At 40.0% G+C, this 13005-nt stretch overlaps 1 protein-coding gene across 1 annotated transcript in view; it reads right to left on the reverse strand.

The window, feature by feature from the left end:
• Positions 1 to 13005, reverse strand: part of LOC139726643 (serine/threonine-protein kinase N2-like) — a 64525-nt gene that overhangs the window by 6513 nt on the left and 45007 nt on the right. The window contains exons 6-11 of the mRNA XM_071637631.1: positions 10203 to 10312; positions 8271 to 8414; positions 5567 to 5642; positions 1750 to 2003; positions 794 to 948; positions 250 to 405 (exon numbers count right to left, since the gene is read on the reverse strand). Of these exons, the coding sequence (XP_071493732.1) occupies positions 250 to 405; positions 794 to 948; positions 1750 to 2003; positions 5567 to 5642; positions 8271 to 8414; positions 10203 to 10312 (895 nt within the window). The remainder of the gene's footprint in view (positions 1 to 249; positions 406 to 793; positions 949 to 1749; positions 2004 to 5566; positions 5643 to 8270; positions 8415 to 10202; positions 10313 to 13005) is intronic.

Genomic DNA, 13005 nt, shown 5'->3' on the forward strand with positions numbered 1-13005 from the left:
TCTCCCCCCCCCCCTTCGATTACTATGGCTCAAAAATAGCTTCTTTCCAAAGAGTTGTGAAAAATAAAAAAATCTCTTCCACAAAGTTGCACTTCATCTCATTCTCTTCGAGCATGAGAAAACATTTTGCTCTCTGCCATGACCATCCCCCGTTATCCTTGATAACTTCGCTAGCAAAAATTCCTTTCAAAAGAGTTGCGCAATCCTTCATTCAGACGATGGGAACCGTCGGGATGTCCTCTCACTCACCTGTCCACCTCTTCCCTCGCCACGACGTCCCGCTTTTTCAGCGCCTTGATCGCAAACAACTCGCCCGTCGTCTTGTACTCGGTCAGTAGCACCTTGCCGAAATGGCCGCGGCCGAGGACGCTTATCAACCGGAAGTTGTCCATGGTCATCAGCGTCCTGGGATGGCACAAATGTGGTTTGTTGTGATTTGTTTTGTTTTGTTTAGGGATGAAAAGAGAGAAGGGAAAAAATTAGTGAATGTACAATCTTGTTAAAAAACAAAAGAAAAGAATTCAAACTAGTTTCATCACAAGATTACTTTTTGTACTGGATACATCATATTTCAAAGACATCAGTGTTTGTGGGCTTTTACAAAAATTTAGGAATTTAGAGGAGGAAAAGGAGAAAAGACGAAGAGAAATAAGGGCATAAAATGCAAAGAAAAAGAAATTTGAGGGAAAAAAAAAAGAGGAGATGAAAAGAGGGGAAATGAAGGAAAAGAAAAAGAAAAAGAGGAGGAGGAGGAGGAGGAGGAGCAAAGGAGTGCACATGATAAGCATCTCACCCGTCATCCATGGCTGAGATTTCTTGTCCTTTTCTCCCCTGGCTCTGTGGGGCGAAGGTGGGCGATGACCTGGCATCCGGTGGGGTCATGGGCGTCCCGACCTGCGGTGACCCCGACGGACTGTTGTTGAGGAAGTCGAACGAGGACAGGGCATCCTGTTGTTTGGTAAGACAGAGACTGAGGTATTTAGACATGAACAGGATGTTGATTTACTGTGTCATACGTCAACTGAACACATCAATTGTCCTCACATGACAGTACTACATATGCATGCATGTGTGAGACTATTATGAAGACATTGCTGATTACAGCACTACCAAAATTTCAGAATATCTTATAAGTATAAAAACAGGTTGTTTTACACAGAAAAATGATAAAAAGAAGATTTCTGAAGGTGAAAGAGAAGAATAATGAAGAGAAAAAGTTGCAGGAGAAGAAGATACAGAAAATAAAAGAACAAGAGAACAAAAAGGAAGAGAAAGCCAAAAAAGAGGAGAAGGAGGAGCAAAAACCTTACGCTGTACACGTACCTTTAGTCCCGAGTTTACTCAGGCAGGTGTCTATGGGAAACATAGCGACGCTGGGGTGACAAGACCTTGTATTTCAAATTTTTGTGAAAATGACTTTCTTTGATTAAGGGCCAGATAATCAGTTCAGTGATGTCCTGTCCAAATCCAAGCTTTCTTACCCCAAAAATGAAGCCCCCATGGCATGTCAAATGAAAAAAAAAAAAAAATTGATATAGTGCTTTGGCTGCCATGTTTCTTTTTTCTCCTGAACATTTGACATTTTGTAGATACGAGGTCTTGTCGCCCCAGCGACGATAAGTTATAGCAATGTCAGCTCATCCTAAATAGGTTAATGACTAATATTGGAAAAAGAATGAAATTATAAATCATGAAAGATGATCCCACAAGAAATTGGAATGGGGTCCTGTGAGGCAGAGCACTACGTACCTGTATCTCCAACCCAGCAGGCCTTTCCTGAGATGGTGACGCAGCCTCGCCCTCGGGTGTGCCGTTCCCTCTCGACCCCGCGGAGTCCCCGTCGCTGAAGCTTAGCCTCTGGATAGGGGGGCGGGGCCGGGCCGCCGTCGGTGGCGAGGTGCCCGGGCCCTGGGACGAGATGCTGGCTGGGATCGCTCGCTTCATGAGGCGCCCCCACGTGGCCACGTTGATGTTCATCTGGCCCGCTCGCAAGAAGTTCTTGCCTGAAGGTGAAGCAATGAAAGAGGGAGCTCTTGTTATCAATCGAATTTTGATTGAATTATTATCATAACAGCGATCCATTGTATACTTTGATTTATTTGCTCAATCTCTTTAGCACCCTGGTTTTCTAATTGGAGCCCGTCACTCCCATCGCTAGCATTACCCTCCCTCCCCCACCCCCAAGAAAACAACCATCAACAAATCAACAATCGAATCATATCTCCTAACTTAATTCTTATCCTGCACAGAGAATACAAAAGCCATTTTTATTCTTATCCCTCTGACGCAACAAACCAGCAATGAGAGTATTTCTAATTATAAAAAGCTGCAAAAGGCAGAGAACATTGTCAATTTGTCACTATACTACAAAAGCAGACATCACTTGCAGACAGAGCTTATGAAGCCAATATGTCTCTTCAATTACACGATACTCCATATGTTGAAGATAAGTATCACAGTGCGGGATGCACAAGACACACATGGGTGGGGGAGGGGGTGATTTATGAGACATTGGTCTGGTTCTTGGAACACCTCTACTCACTGACACATCCTTCCACAAAGAATCTCCTTTCGTGGTAAAAAACAAAACAAAACAAAACAAAACACATCATTCTTGGGAAAAGTTTTCTCTCCCTGTAGCTTTTGTTGTTGTTGTTGCTGTTTCTGTTGTTGTTGTTGTTTTACTAGAAAACACATCTCTGGCATTCCATCTGAGTGCAAAGACACTTCTTGATCCTTTCCACTTGCATGCACCAAAGGGTGATATATGAGGGAGGGAAGTGAAGCTATTTTAAGATAAAGGCTACGGGGTCAAGAGGTGTCACCGTTACATCATGTGCTCTGCTTCTAGCTCGCAATTCCCCCATGTCATTATACAATATTCCACTTTACGATGCCCCAAGAGAACGTGAGGGACGGAGTGAGCGAGATTGAGAAAGAGACAGGGAGAGATAATGAGTGAAAATGAGAGAGAATGATTGAGAGAACGAGAAAAAAAAGGAGCGTTACAGAGAAAGACGGTGTCCCAGCTAGCTGCCCCAATTTCCCACAAGCTATCGTCTGCCCCCGTATCAGTCACGAAACGTGACTCTCGAATCAAATTTGCCCTCATCTCGCTTCCCGGTCTGCCGGCAGTAGATAGAGATCTTGGTTTTGAGGTTGGCCAGCGTCATCTTGAGGTTCCAAATCTCGGGAGTGCTCGGGATAAGCCACCCAACTCCACTTAGCACTGCCATGGTACAGAGTTATTCTATTACGATTCTCATGGCACGGTTACTCAACAACCCCAACTCATTTCAATGGCACGAGTTTTGTGAAGCCACTCCATTCAAGGGGAATGAAACCTGAGTATACATTTGGATTGAGTGAATGCAGCAATATCAGCAGAACACAGCTGTGAAAGTTTGGGGAAAATCAGAGAATCCATTCGAAAGTTAGGAACTTTCGAAGCTTTGGTGCAACTATCGCTGGATGTGAAGACTACTACAGTTTGTGATGTCATATATGAAGAACAATAGAAAGAAAATATAACGAAAATTCAACAAAATTAATTTTTTTAACGAAAAGTACACATTCCCTCGACTTGCTACTGATATGCATGTAAGTTAAGAGTGATTTTATTACCCCTGCTTTCTGAAAAAAGTGTTCTTTCATTATGCTAGAAGAGTGAAAACATGTTTAATTTTCTTCATATTTTCTTCACATCATTCTTCATACGAGACCTCACATACTAAAGCAGCCTTCTCATCCAGCAATGGCTGCACCAAAACTTTAAAAATACATATCTTTTGAATGGATTGTCCAATTTTCCTCAAACTTTCACTGAGGCATTCTAATACTGCAGCTGCATTCACTTGATCCACATTTATATTTGGGTTTCATTCCCCTTAATTTAAGATCTTAAATTAAGAACATTTCAGAGCATCTACGCTTTCACAGAAATGCACATTGCTGCATAGGTCAGGTGCCCCAATGCACAGAGAGGTTACTCATCTGGTAATTTGTAGAAAGTGAGGATGATGTCTCCATGACAACTGCAGATGTCATTCACAGCTGATTGGCCTTCATTTACCTGCTGCCATAGCAACCGCAAATCACTGTGGCTTGCAATTGTTGAGAGTATCAAATTGTGTCCTGCTGCCATAGCAACCAAACTCACTGTGGGTGGCAATTGTTGCAAGTATTGCATTGTGTTCTTATTGATTTAAGAGTCTGACGGCCACTACTCTGCAGTGGAACTTAATGCACGCCTCTACTCTCAATGGACACCGTATTAGGAAGTACACCATCTACCACGACTACAAGAACACTTGTGACGACACACTACTCAGAGAGAAAACAAAACCTCATCAAGGAGAAGACAGCATCTCTGAACTTTCACTTTTGATCACATCCCATCGAGAGTACATTTAAGTTTCAATTCTCGCCACAAGTTTCCAAACACTATCTAACAACATTTGCACTACTTCAGGCATAATCATTTTGTCTGTTGCATTTCCTTGCACTTGTATGATTTACTTTTACAGTCTAACCCATATGGTGCTACTTCTGTGCTAATAAAAATTGCAGCTTTCAACCTGTGCAATGTTATTGTTTGATTGATTGATTGATTGATTGATTGATTGATTGATTGACTAATTGATTGATTTGATAATGACGTCCTATTAAACACCCAAAGACAAGACGGTGCGTATCTTTTTTTCTTTTTCTCGTCTACAGACCACCCATACGTTTGTTATATGGACATGTCCTGGGTTGGATGAGCACAATGGGAACAAATGGCTTGGCCAGACTTTAAGTGAGACTATGTGTAATGAGGCAAGGAGAGCTGGGTCCGGCCAGTACTGCTGCATTATGGCGCACTGCTGCATTACTGCGCACTAAATTGAATCCCCAGCCCCGCCAATTTGGCGACAGGGCACTCACTTCATGGATTATTGGGTGCTCTAAAATCTTCCTCACCAGCCCAGGAGAACAGCACAGCATATGCTTTACCATTGTTATTTCCTCATCCTAGTATTGCCTGCTTTAAAAAGAAAATACTACTTCCCAGAATGTACAACTTTTATTTAAATTGTATATATTTATATATCACATACATGTACATATATTCATATTCAATGCTACCCTGACAGATTCCATTCATTTTCTGCCATCTCATTACTTTCAGATGCACCTACAGGCACCATTAACAACTCATAGCAAGCCTCCTTCACCATCTTAACATGCTTGCCGACCATTGAACCCAACAAACAGTTACAAATGGGAGAAAAATTTACCCCCTCGCCCCCCCCCCAAAAAAAAAAAAAAAAAATCTTACTCACTCTTGGACAATTTATGATCAACAATTAATGTTCTCCAAATATCAGAACAGAGCTTCTTCTCTCTTGAGACAGAGAGATGTTCCTATCAAATGAGAACAGTCCACAGGTACGCATGTATGCCGAAGTGGCAGAGTCCCTCTTTTAGCCCTCTATGACTGCGCTTCAACCTTGTGTTCAGGTGGCCACTAAGGACAGGTTTGACTGCATAACAGTATTACAATGTATAAATTCATGTTTAATACCTTTGTGCTTGGGGAAGATTTTTCTCTGCCTCCTGAGCTTGGTTTTCCTCTCAATCACCGGCGTTGTGAACGTAATCTGATACAGCAAATCAAAACAAAACTAAAATCAAATGTGGGAAAAAAAACATGAGAGAGAGGATGTTTATGACAAGGAGCAAATATTTTTCCTCAGATTGCTTACAATACAAATATTCTCCCGTTCCTTTCCACTTTCCTCTAATCACTGCACAGGTTTACTGTAAGACCAGAAATATTCGCGGCACGATACAGTGTATTTTCGCAAATCGAAGCTGCGGGCCTTTTTGCGGCACAACATATTCCCAAAATGCTACTGGCGTTCAATGCATGTGGTGTAGACAAAAAACTCTCCCATGCAATTTAATTCCGTAAAATCTTGGCTCTCGCGAAATTTGCAAAAATTAGAATGCACGCCAAAATTTCTGGTTTTACAGTGACATGATTTGGCGTTTACTCTAGAGGTGGCATATTTTCGTGATGTGTTTATTTTGCCAATTTTGTAAGTCCACTGATATTTAATAAGATACGAACAACTCACAAAAATATTGTAATATCGAGAAACAGATGCACAGTATTTATTGTCACAAATGTTAGGAGTCACGAGTATCCTCTGAAAAGGATGTATTCCATCACAACAGTTCTCAATCGTGAATTCAGCTACCCACAAAAGTGCCTTTGCAAGCCCAAGTTCGCAAAACATAATTCTTGTGAAATGTATATCATGGATATATTTGTTCTAACACACTTGTTCATAAAAATAACAAAACATCTTAAAGGACAAGTTCACCTTCATAAACATAAGGATTGAGAGAAAGCAACAATATTAGTAGAACACATCAGTGTAACTTTGAAGAAAATTGGACAATCGATGCAAAAGTTATGAATTTTTAAAATTTTTGTGTTGGAACCGCTGGATGAGGAGACTACTACAGCTGGTGAGTCATGTGCGTACAACAGTATAAAGAAAATGTAAAAGAAAATTCAACATATTTTCACTTTTTTCGCATAATAAAAGAGCTCTTGACTTCCCTCTTTCTAAAGGCAGGGGGAATAATATTACCCATAACATTTGTCGGTAACGAGTCAGGGGAATGTGTACTTTTTTCAAAAGATGGAATTTTGTGAAATTCTCTTTATATTTTCTTTATATTGTTGTACGCATGTGACATCTAAGTTATTCATACACTGCAGTAGTCTTCTCATCCAGCGGTTACTACACACAAACTTAAAAAATGCATAACTTTTGAACGGATTGTCTGATTTTCCTCAAACTTTCAATGATGTGTTCTACTAATATTGCTACATTCTCTCAATCCTTATGTTTATGAAGGTGAACTTGTCCTTTAAGTGACATACCAAACCTCATTTGTCTGCAGTCTAAACCGACATAAAATTTCGCTTTCAGATTACTTTTAGTGTCAAGATGCTGAGAGTCAAATTTCATCACTTTTAGCCATCAACGCATCCATTTTCTCCTGTTTAGGTCTTATATGTCTTATGCCACAGTTCAGGTAAAAGGGTTCACTTTATAGGGGGAAATTTCTCTTGATGTCAGTGATCAGTGTTTAAAATGTGTCACTTGCAACCACTCAAAACTACATTTGAATGCTTCTCTTTAATCATACGTTGGGGGTGGGGGGGGGGGGGTGGGGGTGTCAATCGTCAAACAATCAGGCCCAACAGACACATCAGCACGCATACAATCACCCTGCAGGTCGGCATAGAAAGTACGGAAATGAGAAAAGAAAAATGAAGAAGAAGTGCAGCTAAGCTTTCCTATTCATCGATACATGCTGGAGTACTCATAACCTCAGTCTCAATGACATAACAACCAAGGATCGTTGTGACGTCGGTTTCTGTTTTCGGTTTACAAAGCTCTCGCGCCCATACGAAGGAAGACTGCAGAATGCCAGAGAGAGTCTGCACATTTTTCATGCATTTTTCACTCCCGTCTTTTTTTGAGAGATAATCTCTCACGTTCTCTCTGTCTTTCTCCAAAAATATTGTTTTTCAATTTCTGACAGCGGTCAGAGAAAATTTGCAAAACAAATTGTTGCCCATATCACAAGCCTTAAACTCATGTGAGTACCAAAATTACTACACCCACAAGAGAGTAATTCCTATGTAATACAATGCTGTACAAAGACTGGTGTTTGGGGATTACTTGAGGCCATTTACGATGAGAATGCTAAACCCTCGACAGTTTGAATACTTGGCGGAAACAAAAAGTCAGGCCATCTCGTCATAACTGCGCCAACAGAGATGAGGAGATGAAGACGACATTGTCGATGCAATGACCGTCCAAAAAAAGATTGTACAGCAGTAAAAATTAAGTGAAGACTTGAAACCTTACACTATATCTATCCCCTGGTATTGGCTGTCTAACATTTGCACATCAAAATCATAGTGGTAACAAAGAGTAATCAAAGAGATGGTACATGCATAGACCTAGATAGGCAAAAACAAAAATGATTCTTAATTTAAGGGGGACTTTTAGATTCTTTTTGCATGGACATGAAAAAAAAGTTCGATTTTGATTCATTTATTTATTTATTATTATTATCATTATTATTATTTTTTTTTTTGAGGGAGCCCCCTGCAGGGTGGGAAATACTTGTCAGGCTAACAGAGGAGAAATAATAATTGCAGGAAGAACAGGGGAGAAAAGAGTGGTTGATCTCCTCACCTCTGCAAAGAAGAGGCCGTCGGGCTCGAGGTGGAGACACATGCCGTGCCGCTGGTTGTCCAGGAAGTCCTCCAGCCGCAGGAACTTGACAGCACAGAGCGAGCGCGAGTCCTTCCATCTCACGTTGATCTCCAGTTCTCTCGCCTGGCCATGCAAACAAAAATAAAAAATAAAAAATAGAACAAGGAAAAAATGGATACCTGCCATAAAAAATAGTGTTGTACCTGTCATTTCTTTTCATTTCATTTATCCATTTTCAGCAATAACACCAACAAAAGGATATGTACGAAACATAACATGCTGATAAAACACAATCTGTATTCTAGATAAGTCAAAATATAGTATAATCACAATGTAATAGGTTTTAAAGCAAAGATGCATGATATTTACTTAATAATCTTGAAACTGCGGAAAGAGCATTGCATAATAAAATCAAATAAGATGATGCCACCGATTACATAAGCACTGGAAAACATGATGTTCTTCTAATGAGAGAGAGAATTTTTCTCTCCTCCTTTTTGCTCCTCTGCTTTGAGCTAGAACTCTTGTCTTCCTCACTTTCATTCATTTGATTTGGTTTCTTTTCTGATAACAAGTACAGCCAGCTGAATTTCACCAGTCAAAGGGCGGTTGACCCTTCAACAGTCAAACTACAAACCACCATCATGAGAAAGAAGTCATCGATGCTATCAAAGAAAGGAAATGTATCGCATCCCTCTGGATGATTTCAAATTTGCCGAGGCCTTACTTGTTACCCTTTCCCTACAATGTACATGTCATTCTTTCTTTCATAAATTTTCTACTGATTACAAAACTTTGAAGCATTTTACCAGTAAGTATTTGCTAAGAATATTATTAGGCAATCATTGCTGACCTTCAACAAACATAGAGGACTAACTTTTTTTAAAAACATTTTCTTCAGTTTCAACTGTCTGAGAATTTGTATACAATTTCTCTGAGTATTGAACATCAGAGATCAATGTTTTCATTTACAGCTGCGTTGCCATCAAAGAAGCATTTTCAGCATTGGAAGCTGGTGGCGATCAAAGAAGTTTTCTCGAGACGTATCAAATACCAATTTTCAAGAAAGCATAATTTGTATCATAGGTATGACACGAACAAAAGACGTGGGAGGGGGAAAGGGGAGACATTATCATCCTGGAGGAAAAAGTTTTCAAGGTTACTGACGAGAAGATTAATTTCCTCTCTTGCATCTGAGACCGTATTCATCCACCGCTAACCTTTGCACAGATTATTGATCGCATCTACGCATACACGCACGCACACAGAGGCAATGTTTTCCACTTTGAAAGATCGTGGATATGAGCCCAGCAATGGCTAGGGTCAATATACTTCTACAGTTGGTCAGCTGCAAGTACATGGCCTTGTGTGCATCGCTATTTGGATCAGACGTAATGACCTCATGCCCCTACCTCCCTCTCTCTATCTCTCTCTCAGCCTACAAAATATATTTTTGTTGTTGTTGCTTTTTATCCTATCATTGTATCTGCCTCTAGGTGTAACCTGTGCGCCATGTCATTTAATAAAGTGAATTATATTCCTATGCGTCTCTCACGCCAAGACACACCCTCATCCATCTCTCTCTCATAAATATATTTCTATATTTTGTAGATTATCTTATATCTAAAGCGGTACACTAGCACTGGTCTGATGGTCCAGGACCAGTAAAAATCATTGTCAGATCAGTAACTTTTTCAGGAATGGACCAGTAAAAAAAAAGGAAAAACTGCAAAGCTACTGGTCCGAAAGACAGGTCTGACTAGTAGAAAAAATGGGTTTAGTGTGCAGTCCTGTTATATCTCATGACTGACTGCATCTCTTCACTGTGCTGACTGTCTATGTGTGTGACATACTTCTATTAATAAGGCAGAACTTTCCTTTGAAAGTATCATCTACTTTCAAACCACTCACCTTGTCGAGGTGCAGCAGGAACTTCTGGTCCCAGCACTGGTTGCTGATGGGCTTGAATGGTGTTTGGCCAACTTGCACATTGTCTAACTTGAGGACAGCACTGATTTCATCTGCAGGGGAAGAAAGAACATTCTTGAGCATCTCCATGAATTTATTAATCTATGTCCACACTTTCAGCCAACATCTATGCAATGTAACAAACCTTTCTTCTTTTATTTCAAAGACAGAGTAGAGAATGACTTTGATGGTCTAATACCAGTTCCCTGTACTAATACTGAAGATTGATCTACTTGTCAATATGAACAGACTGTACAAGGCAACCGCCTTGGTGGGACGGAATCTTGTTCTGTAGGGTCGCAAACTGATTTTGGTTCTCATTGGCATATCTTTTGTCGTTGTTGTTGAGATGTTGCAATAATCAGAAAAACTGTAATACTCAAAACATGAAAAGGCCAGATACGATGCTTTAACTGTGACAACATTTACAGACATCTGTGGGCTGATGTATTGAGGTAGAATGATATGGAAAGCATGAGGGCAAGAAGAGAAATGTTTGCCAATTTGATGACAAGAGGAGTGAACACACTAATGGATTTCATGCACACTCTACGGACAAGGTTCTCTTGTTTGATGAAAAGCCACAAGTGCCTTCCATACTCAATTCTAACTCACTGACCTGGCAAAAAACAACAACAAACAAACAAACAAACAAACAAACAAACAAACAAACAAACAAACAAACATAAACCTGATATGCATGAACTTCATGGCCAAGATCTCAAAAACATAAGACGGAAAATTCACGAGTGTCTTGTTTTTGTTGCAATATGATTACATTTTTGCACACACAAACACAAATGCACACACACACGGCTGCCACAGCTAATGACAACAACAACAACAACAGTGGTTGCACACACTTCAACACAGCATAAATAGCATGCTCCATGTGTAGGTAACACCTGTCACTTTTGCGCTCATAGTCATGGCAACATGCCGAAGATTAAATGACAGCCCTTGAAGTAGTCGCATATTAATTTATCAGACACTCGAGCAAATGACCCCATCAAAGTTTGTGAGCACATGACAAATAAGGCCTGTCTGTTTAATGTGCACACACTCTGAGGCGCTAATGGAGAGTGACACAGATACGACATTAATGCCAAGACCGTGCTCAACAGCTTCCGCCATAGATAATGATCTACTGCTGATACACGATATAATTGCAGCTATCAGAGTAATGAAATGAACATATTTAGCAAATTGCTATGACATTAAGCCCTCGAAAAGAACAGCACTACTTGGTGATTATATGTAGACTTTACAGAGCATAGGCACATTGTATAGCTCATTGTATTCACTTTGTGTCTATACGGACAAATACGGGAAAAAATTCTTCTCAAAAGTAATCAAAACTGAGGCTTGAGATACTGTATGTACAATGTAATTTTCCATTCTTGATAAAAAACAAACAAACTAAAAAACAAAAACCTGCATACGATATCTTTGTATTTTAAAAGATGTGTGTGATTATTTACTTTCACTCAGATAACTCATGCTGGAGCATGAAGAGGTACATGTAGCTGTTGACGGCCTTAGATACAGCCTCCTGCTCCAATCTCGCGACTTACCAACCACGCATTCCATGTAACGCATGCACACACTCACATACAAATACACACAAACAAATACATAACTATCATTAACAATGCAGATTTATTACAACCCAAGATCAACTGACATGACTTCAATAGCAGGGACCTCTATGATAATGATGGCGACAACACCTCGTCCATTTTTGCCGCAAAGTATAATTCCGGCGACACTGCTCCCAAGAATGCTCTCGAAATGAACATGAGAGCAATAAGTGTCGCCATTCCAATCAAATGGCACTAATTAATCACAGCTCTGTGCACCATGTTCCTTGAGACTGTCGTCTTTCTCTTTAATGTCACTTGTGAGGCCGTATTTGCGGGCACCCACTGCATTCCAGCTTTTATGTTCCCGAAACATCTGGTAGGGATACATTAAACACAGATTTTTTTTTTTAAAGCACTCTTGAGAACAACAACTGTAAAATGAAAATGGCTCTAACCCCATTGGGGAGCAGGACAGATAAATCACACTAATCGATGCCTGTCTCCAGACATCAAAGGTCATAGGTCACATCAGCGAAAAATGGATACCCCTTTTGAGGACCGTGCCCTGAAGAATCTTCAGATTTCTCTTCTAATGTGGGGAATAATATGATAAGAAAAGGTACACTCATGCCCAGTCAATGACTTTAGGATATAATTTGTCTCTCTCAATTGAAGCTGTAGGCTCCTGAGTTGCTAATCAAGCACTAGCAACAACCACACCCACCCACACACACACACAAATACACAATATACACACACCCATACACACATGCACACCAAACACACATAGTATATCAGAGAATAAGACAATGGGCATGGATATATTCTTGTTTAAATGACGATTATACTGATCTGCTCACACTGTCAGCTGAACATTAAAAAGGAGAGGCCAAGTTGTAAAATATCCATTCCACATTTTTATGCAGACTATGATAGATGAAGTGAATTCGAACAGACAATGGAGCATAAGTTCCATAAAGTTGATCCATATGAAAGATATAGTACTCTAAACTTTCAAATTTGCATATATGTGGTATTCAAAGAAGAAAATAAATTTAACAATTGCATTACTTTTGAATATTCTAACTAATTTTGATAAGATCTCTTACATTCTGTTTGATTTTACATCTATTTGTATAAGAACCAACTTGACCATGGTGGGG

This window comes from Diadema antillarum, unplaced genomic scaffold (assembly GCF_040938485.1).
Source record: "Diadema antillarum isolate AM-2024a unplaced genomic scaffold, OU_Dant_1.0 seq00000094_RagTag, whole genome shotgun sequence".
Taxonomy (NCBI): Eukaryota; Metazoa; Echinodermata; class Echinoidea; order Diadematoida; family Diadematidae; genus Diadema; species Diadema antillarum.